Raw genomic sequence first — 13,448 nt, forward strand, 5'->3', positions numbered from 1 at the left:
TCATGTTTCATTTAGCCAAATGATGTTTTATTATGAACCAGTTGAAAGCCACTTACAATCTGCAAATACTTTCTTTTGTCCAGCAGAGGGCATCAATACCTTTTCTCAATGCTCTTAATGCTGTCCTGAATTTGACCCACAAATTTACAACCTCAGATTATGATTATCTTCAAATACCAATTGGTTGTTGCAGTGTTTTAAATTGATCTTTGGACTGCATCTTAGTCTTTTCATCTCCCTCTCGCTGAACTTTCTACTTAACTGAATGTACTGGATTTGAACCTGATATTTAAGACTTGCATTGAATTTATATTAAATTGTTGGTGAGGGAAGGAATGCTTTTTGCATTAAATTCTTCAACCAAGCTGTTCAAATGTATTCATTGTGGCAGTGTGAGTGTGCCATGGTGAAAGGGGGATTTGTTTGGATCTTTATCACAGGTTTGCTATGTGCCTCAAAAGTATGAGATGGAGCTTATGTCATAATGTCTCATGAAATGTTACCCAACAGCACCTCTGGGGTGGGTATGACAAAGCTAGCAAATTTCTTCACAGCTAATTATTTTCATTTTACTGTGTAAGGTCACGAGGAGCTGACTAAAGGGCTCTGGAACAGCATGGTACATCATCACTATTACATAAACACGACATCCACAGAACTGGCATCTACTAGCTGAGTAACTAATTTAATGTGAATTTTCTTTGAAGAGATTATTTTATATCCGGTATATACATTATCAATCAAAATGTTTTGAATAGTAAGATTTTTTATGTTTTTTTTAAAGAATTCTCTTCTGCTCACCAAGTCTGCATTTATTTGATTCAAAGTACAGCAAAAACGGTACAATTTTAAAATAATTTTACTATTTGAAATAACTTTATATTTGAATATATTTTAAAATGTAATTTATTCCTATGATTTCAAAGCTGAATTTTCAGCATCATTACTGCAGTCTTCAGTGTCACATGATCCTTCAAAAATCATTCTAATATGCTGATTTGCTGTTCAAGAAACATTTATTATTACCGTTAATATTATTATTATCAGTATTTATAGCAGTTGAGAACATTTTGTTTTTCAGGATTTTTTGATGAATAGAATGATAAGCATGTATCTTAAATAAAAAGCTTTTGTAACATACACTACACCATTCAAAAGCTTGGAGTTAGTATATTTTTTTTATCAGATGTGATGTTGAATACATTTACAATGTTACATTACATTACATTTTTATTTCAGATAAATGCTGTTCTTCTAAGCTTTCTTTTCATTAAAGAAGCCTGAAACAAATCTACTCAGCTGTTTTCAACATAAGAATAATAGTAATAAATGTTTTTTGAGCAGCAAAGTAAAATAGAATGATTTCTGAAAAATCATGTGACTGGAATAATGATGATAAATATTAAGCTTTGAAATCACGGGAATAAATTCTATTTTGAAATAAATTCAAATAGAAAACAGTTGTTTTATTAGTAAAAATATTTCAAAAGTTTACAGTTTTCCTCTAGTTTGGATCAAATAAATGCAGGCTTGGTAAGCAGAAGAAACATTAAAAATCTTACTGTTCAAAAACTTTTGACTGGTAGCGTACCTTTATAAGTAAGCTATAGCTAAACAGTGTACTGCTTATTTAAATACATGATTGTACTGTAATGTATTAGTGGTTTCAGTATTTTACAAGATCATATTTCATATTAATTATCTGAAAAGCAGTAACTTAACATTTTAGACTGTAGTTGCAAAGTGTGACAGCAGGTGGCGAACATAAACACAACATTTCATGTCACACCAGTCGTTAGAAGGTATTACACAAGAATTATCCCTGCAATGCTTTCTTTAACAAATTTAAGGAAGACATCTTATTACCACTCTGCACTTTGTCAAATGCATTCAAAGCAGAAACGAGATTACAAATTTCATTTAATGAGATTATGATTTTTTTCAAAGTGCCAAACTGTAAAAAAAAAAAAAGAAAAAATTGGATTGCAATAGTTTTAGGGTGATGACACACGGGGCAACTTTTTAAACAATGTTGCTGGGCAATATTGCTGTCAACAGGCAACCAAGTGAGACACAACAGGCCCCACGACCGATCTAAAGGATGGAGATTTTTGTGCCCAAACAACATAATTCGGCAACATTGCTCAAAACGTTGCCCAGTGTATTATATTTAATCCTATCACGTGATGTCTTTTAATAATAAATAGAAAGGTGTGGCACAATTTTGTGAAAGAACCCCACCTGGTGGTGTATTAAAAATATTTTCATTACCATTTTCTTCTTGGGTAACATTAATAATAACGGTTAGTTTCCACAATTTCTGATTGATAAACAGTACTTGAGTTGTTGTTGTTGTACTCTCAGTGTGATGCTCAACACACTCCGCTCACGCGCTAACGTTACTTATAACGTCTATCTGTAAACGTGTTCATATTTGTAATTTGACAAACAGTCTGAACCGGTTGATGAAATCTGTGTGATATCTCTTTTGATGTTTTTTCGGTTTTGTAACAATCTGTGACTGTGTGTTGACTGGGGGAAAGGCCACGTCAGACTGCCCCTGATCATTGTTGCCAGATCGCAACAAGAAAACCAAGCCATGTGACCAAAAGTTCCCCAAACAACCATTAAACCTCATTACAGGAATTACAAAGAAAATTGCTTTAAGTAATTGATATGATATATTGTAAATTAACTTGCATAATACATAAATTAAACAAGGTAAAACTGCATCGTATAAAGACCATCAGAATAAAGGATAAATCAAACTAGTTCATCTACCTATGGAAGGGGAAAAATGAGTGAGACTGAGGCTAAAGAGAATAACGGTAACTGGATGTCATATTTTATTTATTATTAGTAGTATTATTTTGGAAATGAAAACACTGAGTTAGGCTACAGGCATACAGTTTGTGACTTTGTAGTTTAGGTTTTAAAACTTTGAAAGCAAATATATATAAATTTTTTAACAGCTTATATTAATTAATGGACAGTCGTACTTTGTGGTATGAAGTCCTAATATATTCTGGAAATAATCAACTGCCAACTTTATAAATAAAACAAACCTCTTTTAGAAAGTGGACATGGCAACACAGCCTTTGATCAACCACGTTCTACCGTTCTGCAGTACCGCCGTTTGACCGCGAGGGACGACAGAGAGGCGCCACACACTCGTCCAATGACTCGTGGCCGTTCGTAGTATTTCCTTTTATTTAGGTGAGTTGCAGATCAGCCAAATCGTGAAGTGGGTTGAAAACATTGGCAAAGTTTTTTATTTCGTTCGTTTGACTTACTGTAATGAGTTAGCGTGATCGCACAACATGGCTTCTTTAAGGGATCGAGCATTTTGACATTTAAGAACACGAAAAAGTCCGATGCAGCTCTCCGCCGTGTTTCAAGCTGCTGGCTGTCAACTTGTGCTCTAGCTGCAACAGCTTTGACCGAGTCTTTTTCTTCATTCGCGCTGGGAAATAACTATTGAGGGATAGTAAAAAAACCAAAAAAACAACACACAACAACGCGTGGGCGTTTGCTCTTTTGAACCATGACCACTGAAGTTGCGAGTGACTTGGACGTGACAGTCAGTTGTTTGGGCGAAGGGAACCAAAACAAGTCGGACACGGATCGACCCAAGAAACCTGATCGAGCGAGCCACGAGGAGGGGCAGCAGGATCCTCCTCAGGTCGACTCTAAACAGCAAAAACAGGGGGTCATGGAAAGCAAAGCGGATGAGTTAAGCACGGACAACACGAACGACAAGGAGAACGAGCAGAATGCATCAAGCCCCAAAGCAGAAACTGCCAAGAAGAAAGTGATCGAGGCTCCTCCGCCAAAAGTAAACCCGTGGACGAAGAGGAACGCGTGCCCTCCTAATAATGCCACCAACAACTCGTTACAAACAGGTAGGGAGTTTATCCTCACAACACACTCGTTTATACCTCCAACAGCATTTATTCTCATGCACACATGTGCTCTGTTAGCTCACATGTGCTATTGCAAACAGGAGCGGCCATTAAACTCCTGTCAGTTCACTTTTATGACCTTTTTCGCGTGCTCGTGCACGCGTGCTTTGAAACGTACGATAACATCGGCCATTCTCTCAATTTATGATAATTCATAAACTTTGTGCCCATATTCGTAAAGTGTGTTTTTCATACATGGTCAGAAGTACGGACCAATCAGTGATGGGGGCGTGGCTTGTTAGCTTTAGCACTGGTGATGGGACGTCCGACTCGTTTAAGAGAGTCGGTTCCTTTGAACACTTCGTTTGATTGACTGATTCAGCCATTGTTATATGCAACCTGGTGTGGCATTAGCCGTAAAACCGCATAATAAAAACGCATTTTGCACGCTTATTGCGGTTTATTAAAGCTTTATGTTTTTAGTTCGTTACTTATGAGCTGGGTTCATATAATAAACTATATTTAGTATTTTTATAATTATTTTTTGGGCATTCTGACTTAATAACAGCGTTTATTGAAACCAGCTGTGTTGTGTATGCACATTGATAAAACTGTCATTAGTTAAAATTGTGAACATCTTTCCAACACGTCTTATTCAAAACGTAAACAATTCACAGATCGCTTTGGTCCTCATTGAAAGATTCGACTCCTAAGAATGATTCATTTACGAATCGGATATCATTGTTTAGCACCGCGCTAACACCCCAGATCGTTTAATCCGCTAAAGCGGTATAAAACAATGAAAGTCAAACTACTCTGCTTTATTTACTCATTTCAAGTGATTTATAGGTAGTTGTGACTTGTCACCGCAGTGTTTTAGACTTTTAGTCTTGGAGCTTCGTTTGTGGTTTGGCTGACATATGCTGTGCTGTCCTGGCTCGCCTGATGAAAAACACTGCTGTTGTTAAAGTTAGATAATACATAAAACTCACATATAAGTGTCAAAAGGGAACCTGTTCATATTATGTTACTCAAGCAGGTTATTTTAATAGGTTTTGTGCTAGGTTTAAGTCGTTTCAGTTAGGTTAAACGCACTGCATGTTGTTGTCAGGAAGCCCAGAGCTTTCTTTTTTGGCCATTTGTGATGTGACCAAATATGGTGGTAATGGGAATAAACGCCCATCAAAACGTACGTTCCCACATCATTCTGCCGACAGACCCGTGTGTGCCTCGATCATTTGGGTGTATTTGGACAGACCCCTGTGTGCCTCGATCATTTGGGTGTATTTGGTCAGACTTGCTGATGTGGGCAGATTCAACCCCTCTCCCCACCCCATCTGATCGAGTTGCACGGGAGCACGTGGAGTGCTGAGCACTGCAACTCCAGCAAGAGCTCATGAGAGGCCTTTACACCCTCACCACTCCACACTGGAGTTTCAACCCCACTCATACAGCTGCTAAACACTACATCAGTGCTTGAACACGCTGTGTTTTGGATCCACATAATGTTTGTGGTAGTGTGCAGCTCACCTGTTGAGCTGACTTATGACTATCTGGTAGTTTTAAACTAAGTAACATGTAATATTAGACCACTCCCTAAACTGAATATTACTGTGTATGCTGATAAGACCATCTCATGGGTTTTGTTCATGTGAGAGTGTTAAGAACGTGCCTGTATGTACGTATTGTACATGTGTACATATTTCTAATAAACAGAGACGTCTATAATTTGGCTGTTCGTAGTTTAATTTCTCTGATAAAGTGTAAACACTGTGGCACTCTCTGCTGTTTAATTTAAAATAGATTGGTTCAAACAATGCCAACGGGTTTGACCAACACTATCTGTTTGTCCAACTATGGTTGATGGGGGAAGTGTTTAGGAAACCTGTTTGGAAACAGGTAATGTTAATGCGATAAAAGAAGGCTCTTTACCTTTAAATAACTTGGTTTGACTAAATAAACATTACTGAGAGTTGTAAGGAAATCACAAACCAGAAAAGCAAGATATTTGCAGTTTTGTCCATAAGAGAATCTCATTTAAGCACATGATCGAAACAACTTTAAAGTCCCCATTAAAAAAAAGTTTTTTGGCTTTAAGTATGAATATGCTAGCCTTAAGGTTATCTATAAGGTAATGTGTTACAAAACAATGACAAAATTCGCATTTGGAAGATATAAGCATTTAAAACGTACAGTCTCTAAATTTCGCCAATATGGATCAAAGATTTTGATGATATCACCCTGCACTTTAGCTTCTCATCAAACATTCTGTCCAATCAAATGCTCTCTAGAATCCGATGCGTCCAGCCCCCTATACTATAAATAGACGCTGAAGCTGCAGCTGAAATCGGTCACTTGTTTACAGAATTAGTATTTTCTGTATGGTGAATGGCACGTAGTGCACTATATAGGGGATAGGGAACGATTCAGACAGTGTAAATATGCATTCCGTTGGGGCGAATGAAGTCTGGTTTTGTGCGAACTTCCACAAAACGCACATAGTCACAAAACATGTGGGACCAATTTGATTTCTACACAGAATGCTATATTTTATAGTGATGTGGATGAGATTGTGGCTGTAGTACAGTGTCAAATGCGGCTTTACCAAGCTCAGCGGCTTTGGCCTAAGCTATGATATAAACAAAATGCAATTGGCTATTTAAAAAAAGGGGGTGGGACTGCCTGATATATCATGCCCTGTCTTCCTGTTTCAGTTGAAATTTCAACACATAGAATAATGCTGCATGTTTCAAAGCACTTCAGTGGACTTTCATTTAAGAAAGTTTGTTCTCCTCAGAAAAAAGATCTGATTGTTTTAAGTCATTAATGTCCGTTCAGCTTTGCAGTGTTTTTCCAAAAATAGAGTAAATATTTTGAGTTTTTGATTCCATAAGCAAAATTTCATCAATTTTGTAGACAAAAATGTGAATTGTTTGTTGTCAATGGTGTGTAAGAAGGAAAGCTCTCACAGAAGTCACTGTCAAACCAAGCAGCTTTCTGTTGATCAGTGCAGCAAATTCACATGACTTGAAAATGAATAAAATTTGCATGTGGACATTTTCGTTGACATGTGAAACTCCTGATCACACAGGTTTCTACTAGAATGACTGTATTTCGTCCATGAAATTTCACTGGGCAATGGTAAATACGGCCACACCTTTATGTGTATTTGGATACCAGCTAAACTAGTATTAGTTTGATTGGATGGGTTCACACCTAATACCTAAAGTAAACCATTTATTAGTGACATTAAAAGGGATTTTTTTTTCACCTGACCAGAAATAAGAACAAACTCAAATGTTGTCAAAATTCTTGCGCTGGAAATCCTGGTTCAGTTTGGCCAACAACAAACGCCTTTTGTTCCCCAGACAGTTTTTTTGCACACTACTTTTTTATTTGTTATAACGTTTGGCAGTCTATAATACTCCAAATGGTTTTCCCTGACTGTCCGATTAGTACAGCCCAAAACATGGCAATAAATGTTCTTTTTTAGCAGCAATAATCATCAAAATATGATAAATAATCTTGAAAAACTTAATTCCACTCTCACTTTTCAGCTGAACAAATTAACATACCACACTGCGTTAACCTTTTGTAGCTTTTACACATTGTGGCTGTGAAATAGATGCTAATACAGTCAAGTGCGAATTAGATCAGTTTCAGTCAATGATTTCGACCATTAAGACCCATTTTGGTTTAAAACTTTATTTATTGTCGGTTCGGCTGAATATTTTTGGTTGCCGAACCTATTTTTGGTTGTGTATCACTTCTGTTTTTACTTTTTCTTCTTTCTGTCTGGTGTAGTGATAGACATCATGTCAAATAGGAATGATGTTTTCAAGGCAATCCAATCAGTGATTAAATTCCTCTGTGTCAGTCTTGGAATGATTAAAGTAACCCCTTCAGTTGAGTATCTGAATTACATGGCCAATTTCCTTTTTCCTTGTGAAAAAACAGTTGTCCTCAGTGTGAATGGAGACATGTCTTAAATGAGTGTTTCTCCTTTTGTGGTTTGACTGAACCAATGCAGTCTGTTGTTGTGTGAGTTATGTGTCAATCCATGTGCATTGCACATGTCACTGTTCTGACGAATAAACAAAGCTAGAGATCTCACTGACCTTGTTAGCAAAAGGTCTTTGTGCTTTCTGTAAATGTGGGATACTTGTCATGATTCCAATTGGGACTGAAGCTCTTAGGTATATCCTCAGGGAACTGTGTTGAAAATCAGAAATGTGTGCTTTGCTCTGAATGATCAGAATGCTGTCAGATGACATATGGACTGATAGCAGTGTTTTAAACAACCATTGCTCTGGTCTTAGAGTCTGTACACATGACTTGTTAGCTGACATTTGAGAATAGACTGCTCCCCTGTCAAACAACCATTGGGTTTGTTGTAGACAGCTTTGTCTGTTTTGACAGCAGTGATACCTGTATGTAGTCATTTTTAAGGTTGTAAACTTTTGACTTGATGTGAATTTCTAGTTTTTGCTGGTGCAATATTTGTATTATGTACATTAAAGCTGTCACGATTCCTCGATTCATGGTGTCACGAGTACTCAATTAAAAAAAAATCCTTTTTAGTAAAGTGGTGCATTTCACGAACAAGACCATGGCTGCATGATATATTAAACTCATTTAAAAATCATAATAAAGCATAATTCTATTGTGGATTCACAAACGCTATGATTTAAAGAAATAAATACATACACTTTAATTGTTTATATGAATGGAGGTTACGTACATGTGTGTCAGAGCAACTCCGTTCACAGCAAATGCTGCTCCACACAAACTGTTTTCATTTACATGCATGGAGCATATCAAACTCAATCTCTGCATATAATTTTGGGTTTGGGTTTTATTATAACATTCATCTAGGAATGCAATGTGTGCCATTTCATCAGATTTGTTGGGTAAATCATTTATAAACCAATGCGAATACATCAGTATCATTCTCAATTTGCGATATTAAAATACATGTATAAACCCTCTCTCTAAGTTTACATATTTTGATGTCCACATATTCAAGAGATTACAATGGCTGTAGCATTTCTGTCTTAAAGAATTGTCCAAATATTAAAGATTAAATGGATGTTTGAATTAAATATTCTTTAGTCAATATTAAACAAGGATTGGATAGTGCGGTAACGTGTAAAAACAATCCGCCAGGACTCATTGCTATTATATATGGATTTTAAGTCATTTTAAAGGCTATTGTTTGTTAAGGTCTATTTTTATTACTAAATTAAAATGAATTCTAATTATCCGATTACTCGATTAATCGCCAGAATAATCGACCGATTACTCGATTACCAAAATAAGCATTATGGATGGTATTGTGTTTTTGAAAGAAGCCTCTTACGGTAAAGACTGCTTTTATTTTTAAAAAATAAGCGTTGAAAAATGCTTAAAACTTGGTATTATGAGCACTTCCTTTTTCTTCTTTGCTTCTTTAAGATGAATCGCTTGATGTATTCCCTAATTTTAAGTCGCTTTGGATAAACGTGTCTGCTAAGTGAATAAATGTAAATGTAAAAAATGCAATAAAAGCGTTTTAATTACAATTTAAAATAACTGTTTTCTATTTTAATGTTTTTTTTTAATCAACAGAATGTCTTATTTGATAGTTACACTTGACATTTTTAAACAAATTAAGTTTAAACTTCTTGAAAATGGTTTATGAAACGCTATTAAATCAACATGAATACCAAGAGTACATCTCTAATATGTTTCAAACAAGATTGCTGTTGGCTTTTTAATACTGTTTTTTTTTTTTCTTTAGCGTGGACGCTCTTAAATGTCATTGACATAGTGACATAGTAATAGCAACCCGACTGGCTTTACTTAATGTTTCTGGCGTGACATTTTAGTGATTTAAATGATTGTTGGCATCAGATTAAGTTATTAAGCCTTAGGCGGTATTTACTGACAGAAAGGTGTCGACGGGACAGTATCAGTAAGTTTGTATGTATGGTCACACCCCACACTGTCAGCAAGCGCCCAGTGCCTTATCATACAGGCCATCCTTTCAGTAATGATAAAGGACCCCGGACACTCCCAGGAATGGGCGTCCCTCTTTATTGCCTGTTTAATCCCGACAGCTTTGTGTGTGTGTGTGTGTGTGTGTGTGTGTGTGTGTGTGTGTGTGTGTGTGTGTGTGTGTGTGTGTGTGTGTGTGTGTGTGTGTGTGTGTGTGTGTGTGTGTGTGTGTGTGTGTGTGTGTGTGTGTGTGTGTGTGTGTGTGTGTGTGTGTGTGTGTGTGTGTGTGTGTGTTAAAGAAAATGTAAACCGGTTTTATTGGCAACTCCAACAAAGTAGTGTTTGATTCTCCCACAGGGAAAAAGCTTTAAATGTTGCTGTATTTCTAAAGAATAAAGCTGATTTGATGTGATCGTTTAAGGCCAGAATGTTAATATCAGTGGTTCATGATTGTTTCTCCACAAAGATTTTAAACACCTCCTGTGCAATTGTGAAGCTTCTGATGTTGCAATGGACATCAAAAGTCATATATGTGTTAGTGTGCTAAGCAAGAACATTCGTGTCTTTAGTTTATATAGGTTAGACTGGACTACACCAAAATGAACGCTGTTAGCGTTAACATCATATTCCTTTTTTAAAAAAGCTGTTGGTGTGACTCTGTAGGTCTGTTATTATGATGGGGCAGTTTGTCAGGACGTGGTCGAACGCTTTGTTGCTTGTGTGAACAGAGGCACAAATACCCATAGGGGCCGTGTCATTGTGTTGTGGGGGATTTGAATACCACGGATGACTCCACTTTCACTGGCCCTCATAGAACTGTTGTTTGCTGCTCCATCTTGCAGAGGAAGTTAATGTTTTACGCGTGTGTATGTGTGACCTTGCTGTGCAGGTGCCGGCGTGTGGCTTTACAATCTAAATGAAGCTGTTCCTAGATAATTGACCACGGCACTTAGTCCGTATTGACCTGCCACACTGGACACAGAGAGATGTTTCCAGAATTTAAGTGCAGATTTTTTAAACCCAGAGGATGAAAGTCCAATAATCATTCATGACTCACGTGAATTAAGAAATGCAGTATTTATGGTCATATTTTGAGCTATTAATTAGCTAAGTTTGTAGCCTGGAGGTGTTTTATAGAAAATCCAGACAGTGTGCGTATGTATTTAACAGCTGTTTCTAAATAATGCCCTGCGAAAAGCCTAGAAAGGTGTTTTACCAAGTGTTATAAGTATATAAGCTATGACGTTGCACAACTATTTCACAATTTGAAATAGTTTGAACAGGTGGTTACTGTACAGATGCCTGTGGAATATGTAGGAGGTTTGGTTTGGTTTAATGTGTAAATGCCCTCAAAGAGTCATTATCACTTTAGTTAAACTTACAAGGTTCAGGTCATACTGCACGTGTCCATTGGCAAAGACGAAACTAGCCAAGTTGACCAAGAATCCAGAGTTCTTCCTCTGTGGAGGTGTGTACAATGATGGTGACTGTCCTACAGTGTGTTTTATTAATGAATGATTAATAAAGGCATTATCTAAATGTAGAAGTACACTTACGCTAACTGCATACAGTGTCAGCTAAAGTCTTTGGATGCTTTCATACTGCCTTTGAAAGCTTTACAGGGCTGGGTAAAAAATATCAGTTTCTTGATTTTAGTTGATTCTCATTTTGATGAAATGATATTGATTCTCAAATCCAAGAATCAATTAGTAATGAACAGAACATTTTAGTGACTCCAATTCAATAAACTGCAATCGAGGGTTTGCATTAATGTCATTATTTGGTCAGTAACCTGTATGCCTGGCCATATTGGCGATACTCGGATGTAAACAACACTTTTATATACTACTGAATATGTTGTTCTGCTCATTTATGCTGTCCCACCATTCTACATATTTTGCATGTGTCTCTTAGTTAACACACCTGATTCAGATAACCAGCTGGTTAGAAGTGAGCCCTGTGCAGGAACTGTGTTCCGATTGACATGGTCCCTGCACAGTGTTCATTGTTCCCTACTCCCTGAGTGGGGAAATCTGTTTACTACACTTCAAAACGTTCAAAACGAGGACTGGAATTGAGAACCGCTGGTCTACACCATGGAAAAAAATGTGTGGAAGCTGCTAAAGTCTTAGTAAGCCTTAAAGACCAAGTCTTAAAGACTTAGTAAGCAGAAAAGGGCGCAATATTTTAACAAACTGAAATAAATAGGTTGTAAAGATACGTACAAGCAGTATTAGTTAAGATATTAGCCTAATATTTCACCTACCTGACTGGAAATGTTGAGAACAAACATGAATGCTGTCAAGATTCTTGCCCTGGAAATCCTGGTTCAAACGGCTTTTGTTTCTCAGACAGTTTTTGCACTCTTCTCCTTGATTTGTTATAACGTTTGGCAGTCTGTAGTACTAAAAATGTTTTTCCCGGTCTGACTGATTAGTACAGCCCAAAACATGACAATAATTGATCATTTTCAGCAGAAATAATCCACAAAATACACAAGTTTTGTTTGGTTCAGTGGCATTGTTTACATTTAGTGCATGACGCATTGTGAAAACAGTCTATAAGCTTTTGTTACTTTTGATATAAAACAAAGTCTTAGATTTAGATTTCAAATATTACAGTATTTAAACAATAAATGCTGTTTTGGTGCTGTTTAATGTGGAGGGACAGAGTGTAGCGTCTCAGTTCAGGAGAAGCAGCAACGCAATGTGTACGTAAATCGATTGTCTCCTCTGCTTTACTACCAGTTACAGCACAAAATAAACATGAATAAACAACTGAATCTATTACCAAAATCTGTATCCTGTCTCATGTAATCGCTCAATCAGTGTTTCAACTGTGGAAAGACATCAATATAGCAGCTTGCAAACAATGTCATGCAACATTTACCTCAAAAAAAAAAAAAAAAAAAACATTTGGTTACCATAAATGTTAAACAGCTAGAAAATGAGCTTCCACTCCAGGAATTGGAGTGAAAATATGATTATGTAATTGTAAATGTATTATTATACAAATAAATTGTGTAATTGAAGCATTTGTATACATATCAGTTCATTTTAACTTTCAATATTATAGCAATGTAGGGTGACCAGATGAGATTGGTTGAAATTCGGGGGGGGCTATATAATAATAAAGATAATGAATTTCAAACGAAAGTGACTGAACCAATCATGTTTTTATTAATATAAGTAGCCTACATATACATATAATTTTATATAATATAGAAGTAACGTTAGGCTATTTTATACTTCAAACTGAAGTTAATGAACCAATCATATTTTTATTAACAAGTACATATGCATATGCATATATTATTTTGAACACGGTGCCTCGCTCTCGACCGGTCTGACTTCTTCACGCGACTTCTACACCAGCCATGTCAATTTCATGAATGAAAATTTGCTTATCAGTGCATATCTTAATGCGCGCCTACGGTATATCTAAAAAAAAAAAAAAAAACAAGATGCTGCAGCCAATGAGCAGCCGGCGGGGGCTGGTTGCCAGGCTGCAGGATGACTCAACCTCGCTCCACGGACAGTTTTTTTTATGTTTTATCAGACAATAACTATT

General features: G+C 36.6%; 1 protein-coding gene across 4 annotated transcripts in view; it reads left to right on the forward strand.

Moving 5' to 3' along the window:
- Positions 1-3,182: 3,182 nt before the first annotated feature.
- larp1b (La ribonucleoprotein 1B) overlaps positions 3,183-13,448 on the forward strand; it is a 39,205-nt gene continuing 28,939 nt past the window's right edge. For all 4 annotated transcript variants that reach the window (XM_073826910.1, XM_073826912.1, XM_073826913.1 and 1 more), the window contains exon 1: positions 3,183-3,902. In XM_073826910.1, coding sequence (XP_073683011.1) covers positions 3,545-3,902 — 358 coding nt within the window. In that variant the 5' untranslated portion in view covers positions 3,183-3,544. The remainder of the gene's footprint in view (positions 3,903-13,448) is intronic.

This window comes from Garra rufa, chromosome 21 (genome assembly GCF_049309525.1).
Source record: "Garra rufa chromosome 21, GarRuf1.0, whole genome shotgun sequence".
NCBI classification, from domain to species: Eukaryota; Metazoa; Chordata; class Actinopteri; order Cypriniformes; family Cyprinidae; genus Garra; species Garra rufa.